The following is a 14,662-nucleotide window of genomic DNA, read 5'->3' as shown; positions in this document are numbered from 1 at the left end:
TCTCAAAAGAAATTTATCAAAAAGAAAACAAAAGTGATCAATGTCATAAAAAAAAATTGTAACCCAATGTATCAAGCTCCTTCAGGAACAGTATAAAAGCTTTTATGATATTATTTGAAGAACAACAGCTACAGTTTAGTATGTTAGAGATTAGATTCCAAAATTACTAACCAAAGCTTAGAAAGAAATGTATTTTCCAAATGTAGCTGTATCATTTTTGATTAGATGCATTGCATGTTTTTATGTTTCGTAAAGATATGAAAGTAACATTTAAGGGGCTTTTCCAGGTTACTTGGAACTTAGCAGGCAGGAAACCAGGCCTGAATACTGTACTGAATACAGTACATACTCCACTACAAATCTCCACAGGGACATCTGAGAGCACTTAAGATAGCCTTCTGTATACAAGCTTAAGTTGGGTCTGTCCACACAAAGAGCTTAGATATTCTAAGCAGGGGACAGCACGGTGTTAATGTTGAAATAAAGATTTCAAAACGGTCCAGCTTATGAGCAGCTTGGAGGGTAGATTCCCAAGAATTCATTCTGTTGGCACAAGTCATGCAGAGTGCAAGTTACTCTGGTTTCAGGGTGCAGTAAGTCCCTTCCACAAAGGCAGTCAGTGCACACTATAATCATTCACAGAAGGAGCCAATGTGGAATTACTCTGTGTACTGTAAATTCACTCCTTAAATAGCTCTATCTTAACCTTCCTATTTGGACCTTCTCCCCAGAGCTCTGGAGACATGGGTAGAAAGGCAAAGCTCAAGGCATAAACAGGAGCAAATCGCTTTGTACCTGCTGAGCACAAACCAGGTGCCACTATATTCAAAGTAATATATACAAGGCTGCATTTGAAAAAGCAGGCCACCTGAATATGGAATAAATACACCAAATCATCTGGGATTACTTACCACTGCCAAGGCAGGACTACACAATTGCATTGTGTATTCAGGTTTTTAAAATCAAGAGAACTTAAACAGCCGTTGGTTAGTACTCTGATGTAAGTCAATCCTTAGACACAAGTTAGGTGTATTTTGTACCACAGTACCACCTACTGATGAACACTCAGGGTGCCACTCCATTAAGGAACAAGATCTCTGCATTACAAAGCAAGACATCTTACTTTTGATGTTAAATATATTCTTCATGATCAACCTCATCAATAAACTTGTCCACTACCAACCATGAAAGGAAGCCAAAAAACACACCGGTATGTGCTATGCAAAACTCAATGTTAGTACAACTCAGGCCTTAAGATCAGATTGATTTGCAAAACCTGAAATAAACGTGTCTTTTTGGTGGTGTTGTTTTTTTTTTTTTTTTTAATTGTCAGTCCAAAAGATTCCTTACAAACAAAACAAGCCATGCTGACACTCAAGGTCCTGATGCCTCAAACAATAAAAGATAGTGTTTTAACAAAGAAAAAGTGAAGGAAGGATTGCAGATGCTGGCAGAAACACAGGGTAAAGATCAAATGTGGTAGTTTAGAATAATTTATACAGCTTTTCTTATAGGTATGCCTGGTAGCCCTATTTCTTATTAAGCATCATAACATTCCCCATTACCAAACTCTGTTTTCCTATACTTAAAATTATGTTGAATTTCTCAAGTGTTTGTGAAGAAGCTTTATATGCTTACTGACTGCCTCAGATTGAATTCTTTTGGTTATGGCTCATCTGAAAAATGCACTCAAGCTTTGGATGCAGAGCAATTTGTATGTTAGGGATTTGATTTTTTTTTTTTTTTTTTTTTTTTTTTTTTTACTCTTGTAAAAATATAGCCAAACTGTGCCAAAGGACCCCTGCTTTTAAAACATTTGCACAACACTGCAGCAAATGACTAGCAAGTCAGTCAACATAGGCAGAACCTTCATTACCACCAAAATTCTTAGATGCCACAGCACTGCTGGAGTGAAGCACCAGAATCCAAAGCAGGGAGATGCTGCCGTGTTCCTCATATCTGAGATGTCACTTTTGGGTTCACAAAGTAGGAGAACAGGAAGAAGATTCAGGACATGCAAAACCATGCTAAACACAGGACACAGACCTCATTTGACACTATTGCTGGAATGTATTTAAAGAGAAAAAAAAAAAAAAAAGAAAACACAAGAAAAATGTTGGCAGTGGGGCATGGAGAAAGGGACAGCAAACCAAAGAATACAGTCCTTAAAAAGTAGGTGAATTTGGGCCCTAAAATTAAATTCCACCCCTGCCTCAATAGCATAGTGCTCATTCTACTGCACAAATATTCTACTGCATGCAAATACAGATGATCTACTATAATTAATACTATTATGCCATGTATTTATGAGGGCACAACTTGAAAAGTGGGGTTTGTGTCCAGGATTGGTCATAGTTGCAAGTGAAAACAATGAAATCACACTGAACACAAAAAAAATAACAGTATTTTTAATTGATCACCTAATGTCCCTATTTTCTACTTATAAAAAGAAGCTAATAATCCCCTTGACTGCATTGTTGAGAGAATTATTATATGGATAAGCTTCGCCAAAAAAAAAAAAAAAAAAAAAAAAAACTTCCTTGGTAATTAATTCCCACTTCAGAAAGGGGCTTAGATATGCAGCAAATAAGCCTGAAGCAACCCACTGAATAGAGGAGAAAAAAATATTACTTAAATCTTCATCAGGCTGTTGAACCTACACATTGTAGAACTTAAGAATAATAATAGTGTGAGATCTTGTAGTGTAAAGCCACTACAGGAGAGCCACTATTAGTTTGCTCACGAACCTTCCTTATAGCATTTCCTAATCTTTGCATTCTTAATTTTACAGCCTTACTAATGTTTGGAAGTTTTCTATGGATGATATTCTAAGAAGGTTTAAAAATATATGTTAACACAATTAAAATGTAAATAGTAGAATTTATAAGAAGAACTTAGTACCCACTTACACAGAAAAGATTCAGCCACCACGAGAGAAAGGAAGGAAGGAAAATGGTTTTGTGGTTAAAGCACAGCCAAGACCACACACCTTTTAACTTTTCTGGCCGTTCAATCTACCTGCTCTGCTAACACGAATGTCTTCTCCAGAATACTGCACAAGAGAAACAAGTTGTCTATACAAAAAAAATACTATGGAATAGCTTGTTTGATAATAATGGCAATACAACTAAGGCAAAAACAAAGAGTTCTCAATTTGCTTAAAATTTCTAAGAAATGTAAAATGAGCATTTCTCAGGAAAGCAGGAAGAATGTGAAAAACTGTAAAAAAAAATCAATAAACAAGAAAAAAGATCAAGATTAGAAGAAGACAAAAATGCAAACACAGGCATAGCATATTATCAAAACTATGTCAGATTTGAAAGGCTCAGCTTTAGAAAGAACAGCTTCTGAAATATCAGACAAGTTTAGAACTGCTCTAAACATCACACCTGATGGCAAAGACTAAGCTGCTGTTGCCTGCATCAGACATGCTCCATAGCAAAAAAAAAAAAATAGCCATATCCAGAGCAGGTGATTCAGCACTTTTCACAAATACAATCTCATTTAACAGAACATATGTTAAGGCAAAACTCTATAAAGTGAATGTCAAAATACAGAAAACAAATCAGTAAAATTTATATCTTGATCTTGAAATTCTGAAGAGCAGGAAGTTAGAATAATGCCTAATTAAAGAAAAAATAAAGCTAGAACTATCATTTTCTTAGCAATAAATAAATCAGTATTGGTTCATTGTACTATTTATGCAATGGAAAGAAAATTCAAATGACTGGTAATCTTATTTGTAGCACAAGAATTGTTAAGTAGTCCATTTATATGCCTAAATATTTGTACTGAACTATTAAACATTACACAACTTTACAATACCATTTCTGATTGCTAACATTATATAAAGCAACTTATTACTGGAAAACACATTTTTAATCAAACCTGAAACAAAAACATTAACAAGCTCTACGATTGAATTTATTTCAGTTAAATAATCCAATAAGCAATCTCAGAAGCAAATAAAAATTATTTCACCTGATTTGCAAGTTTCATTAACACGTACTCCAGAATAAAACACTGTAGGCCAGGATTAATATAACATTGGCCTTTTCCATATGCTACTCACTTATATTTTCCTGCTGTCCAGCAGCACCTTAATTTCGTAATCACTGACAAATAATTTCAGTTGAAACTAATTTATAATAAGGAGCTTACTTTTTTCTTTTTGGTTATGAATATAAAACTAACTGGGTATTACAATAGTGAAACCCTTAAAAAAACCTCTAGATCAAAAGCATGAAAAGACGAACTGTACAAATGAAAAATTTAGATAAACAAAAGAAACTCACCAAAGAAAAACTAGATGGCAGCACCTACCTATTTTTCATAATTTCACAAGTACAGACTCCAAAACAAGATATGGAGGCAAAAATAGGCAAAAATTTAATACAGTCTAAATAATAAGTAATTCCAACAGTCTCTAAATCTCATCATCTCTGAAGAATGTAGTTATCCAAGTAAACCCATGCTTATTTGACCTGCTCTTAGAAGAAGAGTCCAGAACAAATTTTTTCTAAGAGTAACTGAAGTTCCATCAAATTATAGCTTGTTCCCTAAAAATCCTGTCCTAAAAATCCTTATCCTATAGCAGGTAAAATTTTGCCAAAGCTGATGACGTTTTAATATTCATATGAAAATAATTTTTATCAAAAAGTAGAAGGAAGCTAAAATAAATATGTAGAAAGGAAATTTTCAATTAAAATTATGCACTGTTAATTCAAACCAATGTTTCCTATAAACATCTTTTATATCTTTATATCTTAGATGTTTAGCTTCGTAGATGCTTATACTATAGCATCTGAAGTTACATATCTTAATATTTCTGAACTTTTACGTTTGACACTGCAATCACAGTACAACACTGAAAACAATTATTTAGCTGAGTAACTTGTGATAATTGACATTGGCCAGAAATTAGGACAACATGGAAGAAAAGCAATCATACCACCTATGAAGGTGGTATTCTCATGTATTCTTTGCAGTATGATACGATCTTCTAGAACGCTCAAAGCAGACTGCAAATTTTCTGTCCATGTAGAAAGTCTGTGCTACCACAGACAAAGCTTTATAGTTCTCTTGGAGCAAAACATAAACTCAGTGAGAAAGTACATCACTAATTTCTACATATGTAAAGCACCCTGCACTTTAAACCAAATCAAGTTATTTTAAAAGAACGGATAAAATGCATAGTAAGAAATTTGATGAGCTCTATGTGTAAAATAACAATCTTTCCATTAACATAATGGAAAGTCACATTTGATGTTCTAGAGTTAAAACTACGTAGCCTGCAATATTTGTCAATCTTGCATAATATCTCACAACTGAAGTAGCAAATGTTTATATTGCCTGTTCTGAGCTAATAGTACACACAGTTTTTCTCTGCTTGAGTTGGTCCAGACTAGGACTCCTGACCACTATACCTTTTAGACATAAAAAAGTATTTTTCACACTTCTAAAATTTCTACTGAAACTTTTAATTGACAGAATTTAGCTTTCTGACACATCATAATTTGATTCTGAAGGAGAAAACAGTTTAATTATCAGCTCACTGGAAGAATTATTTTTCAATACATACAATCTCTGTATTTTAAAACTTCGTCCCTTTTTCTCGGATATTCATAATGACCACTGAAATAACTGACATTGCCAAAAACTTAGCATAATATTTATCACTGGAGTTTTCTTCCAGAAAACTAATGAATAGCCTCTGCTTATAAAACTTCCACTTAACCAAATGGAAGTCTAATATCTAGTTTTGATATGATAAAACCTTTAAAAATAAACTTTTATAATGTGTCTTTAAAATGTTTTCAAGCATTATTTTTAAATTACATTTTAAGTTCAATTATATTCAAAATATGAGCACCGTAAAAGTGAAAGAAGAGTCTACACACTACATGCAGGGTCATGAAGTTCAATGTACGTTTTTGAGGGACATTACTGACCATTTCTTATCTTAATAACAACAAATAAAGAAATGATGCAGTGCAGTTTGGGCAGCTACCACAAATCTCTCTCAAAGCAGATGAATCCTGATTAGCTGCAATATCATTATTCCAATCCTGCCACCCTAAAATATTCAAAATATTGCATCCTGTAACACATTTACCATTCATAAGGCCTTGCTGGTTACCTCTATTCTTAAGCAGTTTATTCGCAAAGTTTAAAGAAATATTTATAATGCTGTGCAGCAGGGTATCCAGCTGGTCAGAATCCTGCAGAAAAACAATAACATCACTCTACTACTACAAGTAGCTCCTTCAGATTTTGAGCATCTCTATAACCACATGAATGTGCAGTATCCTCAGAGATTAATTTCTATAAAGATCCCCTAAGTCATATTACGCTCTTTCCACAATTTTAACTGCTTCATATAAATTGAGAACACCTGCCTAAGGCCAGCATGATCAATTACCAACACCTGTTGTGCACAGATCTCAAGTTGACTTTGGGATAGAAATTCCAATTTTCTAAAAACAGAACACACGTCGCCAAGCGGTCCATCTACATTTTTGTCCTAAGATCCTAGGCTCAATAAAGATGTACTCCTCAAATGTTTTCAAACTACAGACAATTTGTTAATATTTAGTTTGCTATGAATGTTTCCACTTTGAATTTTAATTCTGAATGCTGGACACAGCAACCAAAGTTATGTGAAAACTAACAGTATGAAACAAAACCAATTAAAGCTAACTTATTTTAACAGACTGATGTCATATTCTTGGTACAACCCCACCCTGTGATCTGTTATGCATTTATACTATACTCTCGTCTTGGGATCTGTTTCTAGAACATGTGCTATGTGCTATTTTTTTATTGTAGTCAATAGTATAGAAGTGACGTATTTACAAAAAAAAAAAAAGCAACCAATGACAGACACACAAACTAAATAGAGAAACTTCTCTGGATTTTTGTTGTTGGCAAGCTAGTTAGAAAATCTGGGAATTAGGGTAGGCTTATCTTTGTATTTGTTTTTCCTGAGATACATTTATATTTGAAGGATTTTTACAGGTTTCCTACCCTTCCAGATATCCCAAATTTAAATATTAACCAGCTGCTTTTTCTGCTAAGAGTTCTTTTGCGTATTCTATCCACTACTGCACTTACCTTTTCCCTGAGAGCATTAAGTTCTTTAAGTGCCTCCAGGGTTTTCTTTGTGCTCTTCCTGAGATACATTCCACTGAGTTACATGAGTTACATTCATGATTAAAACTTACATTCTAGTTGGCTACTCTGTGCTTTAGATTACCTCATGTTATTAATTCATTTTCAATTCTCCAATTATATTTTGGCTTCCTTCTCTTCTGATACAGTCGTCATTTCTTTCAGTTTTTACTTGAACAAACTTTGAGACTATAAATACGGTGCAATGCACAAAGCATGTAAGGCGACAGCAATCAAATACTAACCATGAGGAAATACACAATCAGGTAATTTCAAGCAAGCTACAAAAGCTATTCAAAAATTCTAAAGGCATATTCTTCATCTCATTTCATTCAGGATTATTTAGCATTTCTACAAATAAAAAAACTACTGGCAAAACTACCTTTAACTCTGTGTATTATTATTATCATGGCATAGCTGTGCTATACATCCAAATATGTTTGCCCCTACATTTTAAGAGGATAATTCAGCACTAGCCCTAAACTGCATGAAGTTGAACAACATCCCTACAGAATCTTAAACTAAAGCATTTTACAAGGTAATTTACCCTGTTAACTCATACAAAACAAGGAAATTTAGTCAAAACTCAGACAAAACTTGAAGTGTAGACTGATCACACCCAGAGGTGAATCAAATCTTTCTTTTGAATTAAGTATACTATAGAAGTTAACTATTTTAAATTCTTGTATTGAATGTGCTTTGTTTTTTTTTCATTTCTAATTTCTAGTGAAATCTGGCTACCGTGTACATCCATTCACCATGTTGGGATATCACAACAATTCTGATTCAGAAGACACAACAGTCATTTACTAAACTAGCTGTATAAATTCCAAACTAAACTCTGTCTAAGACTGAGCCTTCTAACCCCCAGTGAACTCAGTCTGAACAGGCTCTTGAGAAAACCTATAAAGTAGATTCTTCGAGGAAAAAAAAATCCCAAACCCCAGAAAAAAAACTGCATTTGAATAAGTATTTTCTATTTTCAATACCAAAAAGAAGTGTGTGTTGGGGGGAGAACATTTGTAAAAATCTAAGAACTAATAATGTACAAAACAGAAGAGAACACAATGCACAAAAACAAAGTGAAATCAAGCCAGACATACCTGAGCTGTTGACAGGCGAAAAACTGGGCCACTTGTGGGCACTGAAAGTCTAGGTGAAATGCTGGTAGGACCCTGTCCCTGCGTTTGTACTTGAGCCTGCATTTGAGCCTGTGCTAGAGCCTGCTGAGGCACCATTACAAGTTGTCCAGCATCCGTGCGCACCAAGACCATACCTAATGAGAATAAAGTAACAGTAACTACAGAATAAAGAAAAATTTGATGAATTATAAAGAAGCATCTAACTATGAAACATAGAAAGATACAGGATAAAGAAAAATGTACAGTACTATACGTTATTTAAATTCTTTTTACTCTGGTGTAACATGAGATTTAATTCAAAGAAGAGGAGGAGCCCCGGTTAGCAGACAAAAACTACCCAATTTAGTTTGAAATTCAAACAACTTGTATTATGGTACCAGTGACAAAATAAAAATGATAACTTGAGCATATAGGCATGCAGTAACTTTTAGAGGTGTAGCTACAGTCAGGAGAATAAAATTAGGAAGAAATATTAATTAAAAGTAAGCTATAGCAACAGTCCGTAGCTGAGAACTCAATTCAGTTTAAATACATGTGTATCAGGGACAACTACATGAGAGCTTCACTAAAACAACTGCTTTAGGAAATGTGTGCATGCAAACATTAGGCCAAACACATTTCTAAGTATACAATATTTAAGATTTAGTTAACGTTTTGAGCATTAACACATGAATTTACTTGGCATCCACCATCGCTGTACTGGGAGGCACTACATATGGCTTAGATACCAAGAAAAAACACTGTTATACCCAGAGGACCAACATAATCAGTCTTCAACAGAAAAGAATCAAAGCACAGGTATTTTAGGAAAACACCAAAGGCACTTTTTTTTTTTAAACGAACAGAGTACTTTGACAAACAAATGTTTTCCAACACTTTCTGGGTGTAAACGGGAATGCAATACTTTCAGATTATTTTCTGGTAATGCATTTCAGAAATAGACGTCTTCTACGCAATGCACAGTCAGTGCCATCCAGTCTTGCCCTTAGTGCTACTGTCCCAAAACTTCCACAATCCATGGGTCAGAAAAGGGGACATAATGGCTACCCTGGCCCCTAGATCATCTGGACCCTTACACTTATGCAAGATCACTGCAAATCATATAATGCGCTTCCTCCAGCTCAGTGAGAACTAAGAAGCGATTCTGCAGCCAGATCATTTAAAAAAGAATTTCCAAGTTAGTCCCAGAACACATTCTAATGATCTAACCTAGATGTAAGTAGGATACAATGTAGTATCAAAGAGGAATGGGTCTATAAAAAATAAGGATCTAGAAAATCACTTTTACTCTTGGTAACAGACAGTAGACTGTTTCTGCAACTTATCTCTGCACACAAATTTCTTCATATACATACTTTAAAAAAAAAAAAAACTTTTCAAGGGAAAATAAAGATGGTACAAGCATATTCTTACTTCTCAGGATTAGCTTCAAAATCAGGACATAATTCTATAATAAACACACAAGTGAACTGCAGCATCAATAAAAGCCCTCACTCACCAAGTCTTAGATGCTCCCAGCCAACCTTCACTACTAAAATCACCAACAAAAGACAAATTTCTGCCACTATGAACCAGAGTTGGGGAAATCAAGCTTTAAGGTAAAAGCCCTACAGATCTACGTCAAGGATCATATCCAAAAGACATGATCATAACTCTCTTTCAAAGCCCAAAGAGTAATTTGTAAAATAAGAGTTTAAAATAATAATAATAAAAAAATCTTACAAAAGTAATTTTCTAGGTCCATTAGCCCTTCAAGCACCAAACCTCAGGGGTTATCTTTGTAAAAAAAAAAATCCATAAGCAGAGTATGTATTTGATATATGCCATACTTAAAGCATCTGGCTACACAAATATTAAAACAAATATTAATACATTGCCCAAACTGGCCAGACAGATAACCGTTCTTTGAGTATGCTGTGAACGTTATATAAAAATCCTCGCTGGATTATGCCTACCATGCATTAAAAAATACATATTGTTTGCATCACATTGATTCACAGGTGTTTTGTTAATCATTTTTTCAACTTTGTAAAACCCAATTTGAATTAAAAAATGTAATGGAATAGACAAATTAACTGCAACACATTTAATAGATTTCAAACTATCTGATAATAAAATCAAATTCAAATAACTTTCTACACTATTATTTCCAGAACATTTTTTAAATCTTTGACAATATTGCTTTCAAGGGCTTTGTTTTCCTCTTCCATTTAAAAATCAAGTAGCAGAAGAAAGTTTTCAGGCAATGAACTTTATAAACAGTATGCAAAGTTATGATACACGTTATCTTCAGTATTAACAAAGGGAAATCCCAGATTAACAATGGCAAATCAAAGGCTAACGTCCCTAATACAATCTGAAGAGCAACAATTTCATTTTTTTTAAAAACTAAGCTCTTATCTGCTTCAAGTTAGGTCTTCATGGAACCACTAAGCTTTATCTAGTTGGAGCATTTGAATTTGGAGCTGGAGTTTCATACACTGTGGTCAAACAGACCACTACTAAAAGTCTACTTGAAAGCAAGTTTCTATGCTATCACATTTTTACTCTATTTACCTTGGTTAACAAATATCAACTATTTTAAGAAATGTGGAGAAAGAAATATGTTATTTCAGATATCGGTATCTCCAGGTGTTATCACACTGCTGATATCAATAGCCCAAAAAAAAAGTACTTTAAATGTTAATCCACCTAAAAGAAGATGTAACAAACTTGCCAACTTTTTGCAATGTGAAAATCTAAGTAGAGGAGCACAGACTGCGACCCTTCAAAATTCCACATAAGCAAAACACAGTCAAGAAGGAATCACCATGATGAAGAGATGCTGTGGTGGTTTGTTAGCAACCTGCTGAACTTACATTTTCAATAAAGAAAAATCAAGAAACTAAAAGGTGGACAAACAGAACGTTAAGGGTTACTTCAGAGGTAGAAAGAAAATCCAGTGATGTACAGACTGCCCGTATGCGGCAAGGAATGACGCGATCACACATGCTGAAATGAAAAGTTTTAGATTAGATAATTTAGCCTGTGTTTGGTCACCTGGTTCACATCTGAAGACGCTTCTTGAAAATAGGAAAGAGTTTTCTCACAGAACACAGACATAAAATTATTCCTAGTTAACACATTCCAGACTTTTGTGGTGCACAGCTGGTTATCACAGCATTACTCAGTAACTTACCGTGTCCGTCACTCTCCCTAATAGAAGGAAAGGAGTAACTCACCCAACAGCAGCCACAACTACTCATGACAGGAGCGGCACGTCCCATACCCATCACATCCTCCTTAAGGCCAGCCGCTTGGGTAGGACTTGCCTTCAGACTTGCCTCTTCTCGTGTTCCCGGCACCCCGGGCAGCGGGAAATCGGCAACTTGGAAAAACCTCGGCCAAGAACACGGGTCAGCCAAGAGCCGCGAGCCCGCCGCCGCCCTGCCACTTACCCGGCGGTATCGTGAAGCCCGGCGGCAGCTGGATGGTGGTCTGCTGCGGCGGCCTGACGATCAGCTGGGGGGCCACGATCCTGGGGGCAGCGCCCAGCGCCGGCCTGGGGGACAGCGCCTGGGGGGCGGCGGGGAGCGCAGCGCCCGCCTTGGCGACGCCCGCGGGCTTGGGGCCGCCGCCGGGCGCCACCGCGGCGGAGGGCGGCGGGGCGCAGTTGGCGACCGAGCCTTGTCCCGGCGGGGTGGCAGCGCCGGCGGCGGGCGCGGGGCTGGCGGAGTTGCCGAGTGCGTTTAGTGCGGGGAGCGGGCCGTGTGGGGGCTTGGGCTGCGCCGGGGAGGCGTCGGCGCTGCCGCGGCTCTGATGGTTGCTGACTGGGGGCACCGCCGCCGGCCGGGCACCGCCGCCTTCCCCGTTGGGCGCCGCCTCGCCAGGGAGCACCGAGGAGGGCGTCGAGGAGGCAGCGGCGGCGGTGCCCTCCTCGCTCTCCTCCTCCTCGGCTCCCTGCCGCCCGCCGCCCCCCGCCCCGCTCCCCCCCGCGGCCTCGGCTCCGGCTCGCAGCGGCGGCGGGCAGTCGGCGGCGGGCGGGCTGCCGCCGGGGCCGGGGCTGGCCGCGTCCCGGGCAGCCGCGTGGGGGTGGGTGGTGGTGGTGGTGGTGACAGGCTGGGCAGGGGGGCCGGCGGGCTGCGGCGGGGCAGGGGCGGCGGGGCTGCTGCTGCTGCCGCCGCTGAGGAGAGCGGCTCCATGTGATTGCTGCACACTACTACTGTTTACACTCACTCCCCGCCCTGCCGCCGCCGCCGCCGCCGCCGACACCGCCGCTGCCGCCGGGGGGGACGGGGTCGGGAGCGGCCCCTGGGCAGGGGCTCGGCTCTCCGCGGCTCCGGGGCGCCCCGCCGCCTCCTCTGCCGCCGGGGCCGGGGGAGGAGCGGGGTGCCCTTGCTGCTGCCGGACGGGGCTGCTGCCCCCCGCTAGGCTCCCCTGCTGCTGCTGCTGCTGCTGCTGCGGCTGCTGCTGCTGGGACGGGGCGGAGGTCCTGGGCTGGGGCGCCTCGGCGGAGCCCCGGCCGCCGGCCAGCTGCGATTCCAAGGAGCCCACCAGGTCGCTGACCGCCTTCTCGTCCACCTCCTCGGAGAAGAGCAGCATCTCTTCCAGGGGGTCCGAGGCGCCCGCCGCCATCTTGCGCTGAGCTGGGAGCCGGCGGCGCAGCACGCAGGCGCGCCCGGCCTCTGCCGCGCGCGGGGCAGGCTGGGAGGGGCCGCCCACCCCCGCCGCCGGGGGAGGGGGCGCGGGGGCCCCACGGGCTGACAGGAGGCTGAGGGGGGGGATCCCGCCCGGCCCGGCCCCGCCGCGGCCCTTCCCTTCGGGGCTCGGGGGCTCCCGGTGAGATCCGCAGCCTCCCCGCGGCCCCCTGCCGGCAGGGTGTGGGGAAGGGGCCGGCGGCTCGCCCGGTCTGGGCGGGGCTGTGCGTTTGGCGGGGCTGTGTGAGGGAGCGGCCGCGGGAAGCGTCCCTGGGCAGGTGCTGAGGGGCTGCTGGGGCTCGGGGTGCTGAGCTCGCCCTCTGCAGCGTCCCGCTGCCCCGTTACCTTGTGAGCAGGGCTGCTGTAATACCCTGACAGTAATTCCAGCCTGCACAGGATTTTCCACACGCTTAGGGAGAAACGAGAGCCCGCGCAGGCTGTGAGTGGCTCAGCTGCCTCATACGCTGACTTCTTCAAAGACAGCTTCAAGTGCTACCGGAGCTGTTTGAAGTGCTAAGATACGGGCAGGATACCTGCACCCTGCACTGCAGTGTCTGCTTTAGGTTTAGACACTTATGTCCAAACTACTGCTTTACCACAACTGGAATGGTGACAGTAATACCATTCCTAATGTGGACACTTAACAGAAGACTCGTGAACCAAAACCAACTTCTTTGTATCATCGCAGCAGCTGCCTTGCCACAGCGTTCCTTCACTATCCCCACTGAACATTTGAGGTAGTTTATTCTGTTAATAACACCTTTGCCATTGGTCTTCTATACACTCTTTTCCCCATCAGTGCTTGCCTCATGCATTTAGAAATGCCACATAAAAAGAAAAGTGGCCTTAACCCATGATTTCTTTGGCAAATGACAGGGCAGTTTCTCTGATGGGACCTTCAGAATAAATGGTTTTGCTAGTGTGAGTAACCACTGTTCACAGTTCATCCAAGCTGTTCTTGCACACAATTGGTTAAAAAAACATATATATTTTTGGAGCTGCCAGCAGAAAACAGCTTAGATTCTGCTAGCCTTCAAAAGCATAGATGTCAAACTTGGATGTATTTGAGCTGCTACTCTGTGGCCTAAAATAGTGACTTCTTAGTGATTTCTTCATTTTCCACAAAACAGAAGAACGTGCGTTGGTGAATGACCTACCTTCAGTGCACAATGCACTAATAGAAAAGAGTGAAGAGCTCACAGCACACCCACGCACACAACTGTTCTCCATTCCCAGGCTCTGTCTGTTACGTCATACATTGTATGACTTGGCTTGAGCCAGAAGACTAAACTGTTAGTAAATTAATTGTTACCAGCCATTGGCTTTCAATGCAGTTTACATGTTCAGGGCAGTTTTTCCTGATTGCATGTTTTTTTTTTTCCTTTACAAAACAGGTTTGTGATGAAATAAACCACTTCTAAAATGCATTACACATATACAAACAAGGTTGTGCCAGCTTAATTAGGTAAGTTTAAACATTAAAAAACAAATTAAACTAGTGCATATTTCTTAAAGTGGCCAGTAAAAGAATGAAGGCATGAAAGGGTAGTCGGAATGTATAAATGGGAGATGTGAATGCACAGTAGTACATGTGGAAAAACAGTACAGAACCGTTCTTAGGAGATGTACACATCAAAAATTTGCTTAATAAATGAGCATTGCTTTTATGGAAGG

General features: G+C 40.2%; 1 protein-coding gene across 2 annotated transcripts in view; it reads right to left on the bottom strand.

The window, feature by feature from the left end:
• The window catches only part of LOC137862137 (transcription initiation factor TFIID subunit 4-like), a 142,520-nt gene extending 129,531 nt beyond the window's left edge, over nucleotides 1-12,989 (bottom strand). The window contains exons 1-2 of one of the 2 annotated variants that reach the window (XM_068693835.1): nucleotides 11,750-12,989; nucleotides 8,274-8,446 (exon numbers count right to left, since the gene is read on the bottom strand). In XM_068693835.1, the coding sequence (XP_068549936.1) occupies nucleotides 8,274-8,446; nucleotides 11,750-12,926 (1,350 nt within the window). In that variant the 5' untranslated portion in view covers nucleotides 12,927-12,989. The remainder of the gene's footprint in view (nucleotides 1-8,273; nucleotides 8,447-11,749) is intronic. The other variant, XM_068693834.1, reaches the window with a different exon arrangement.
• Nucleotides 12,990-14,662: the final 1,673 nt, after the last annotated feature.

Source organism: Anas acuta, chromosome 10, assembly GCF_963932015.1.
Source record: "Anas acuta chromosome 10, bAnaAcu1.1, whole genome shotgun sequence".
Taxonomy (NCBI): Eukaryota; Metazoa; Chordata; class Aves; order Anseriformes; family Anatidae; genus Anas; species Anas acuta.
This window is presented reverse-complemented; position numbering and strand designations above follow the sequence as displayed.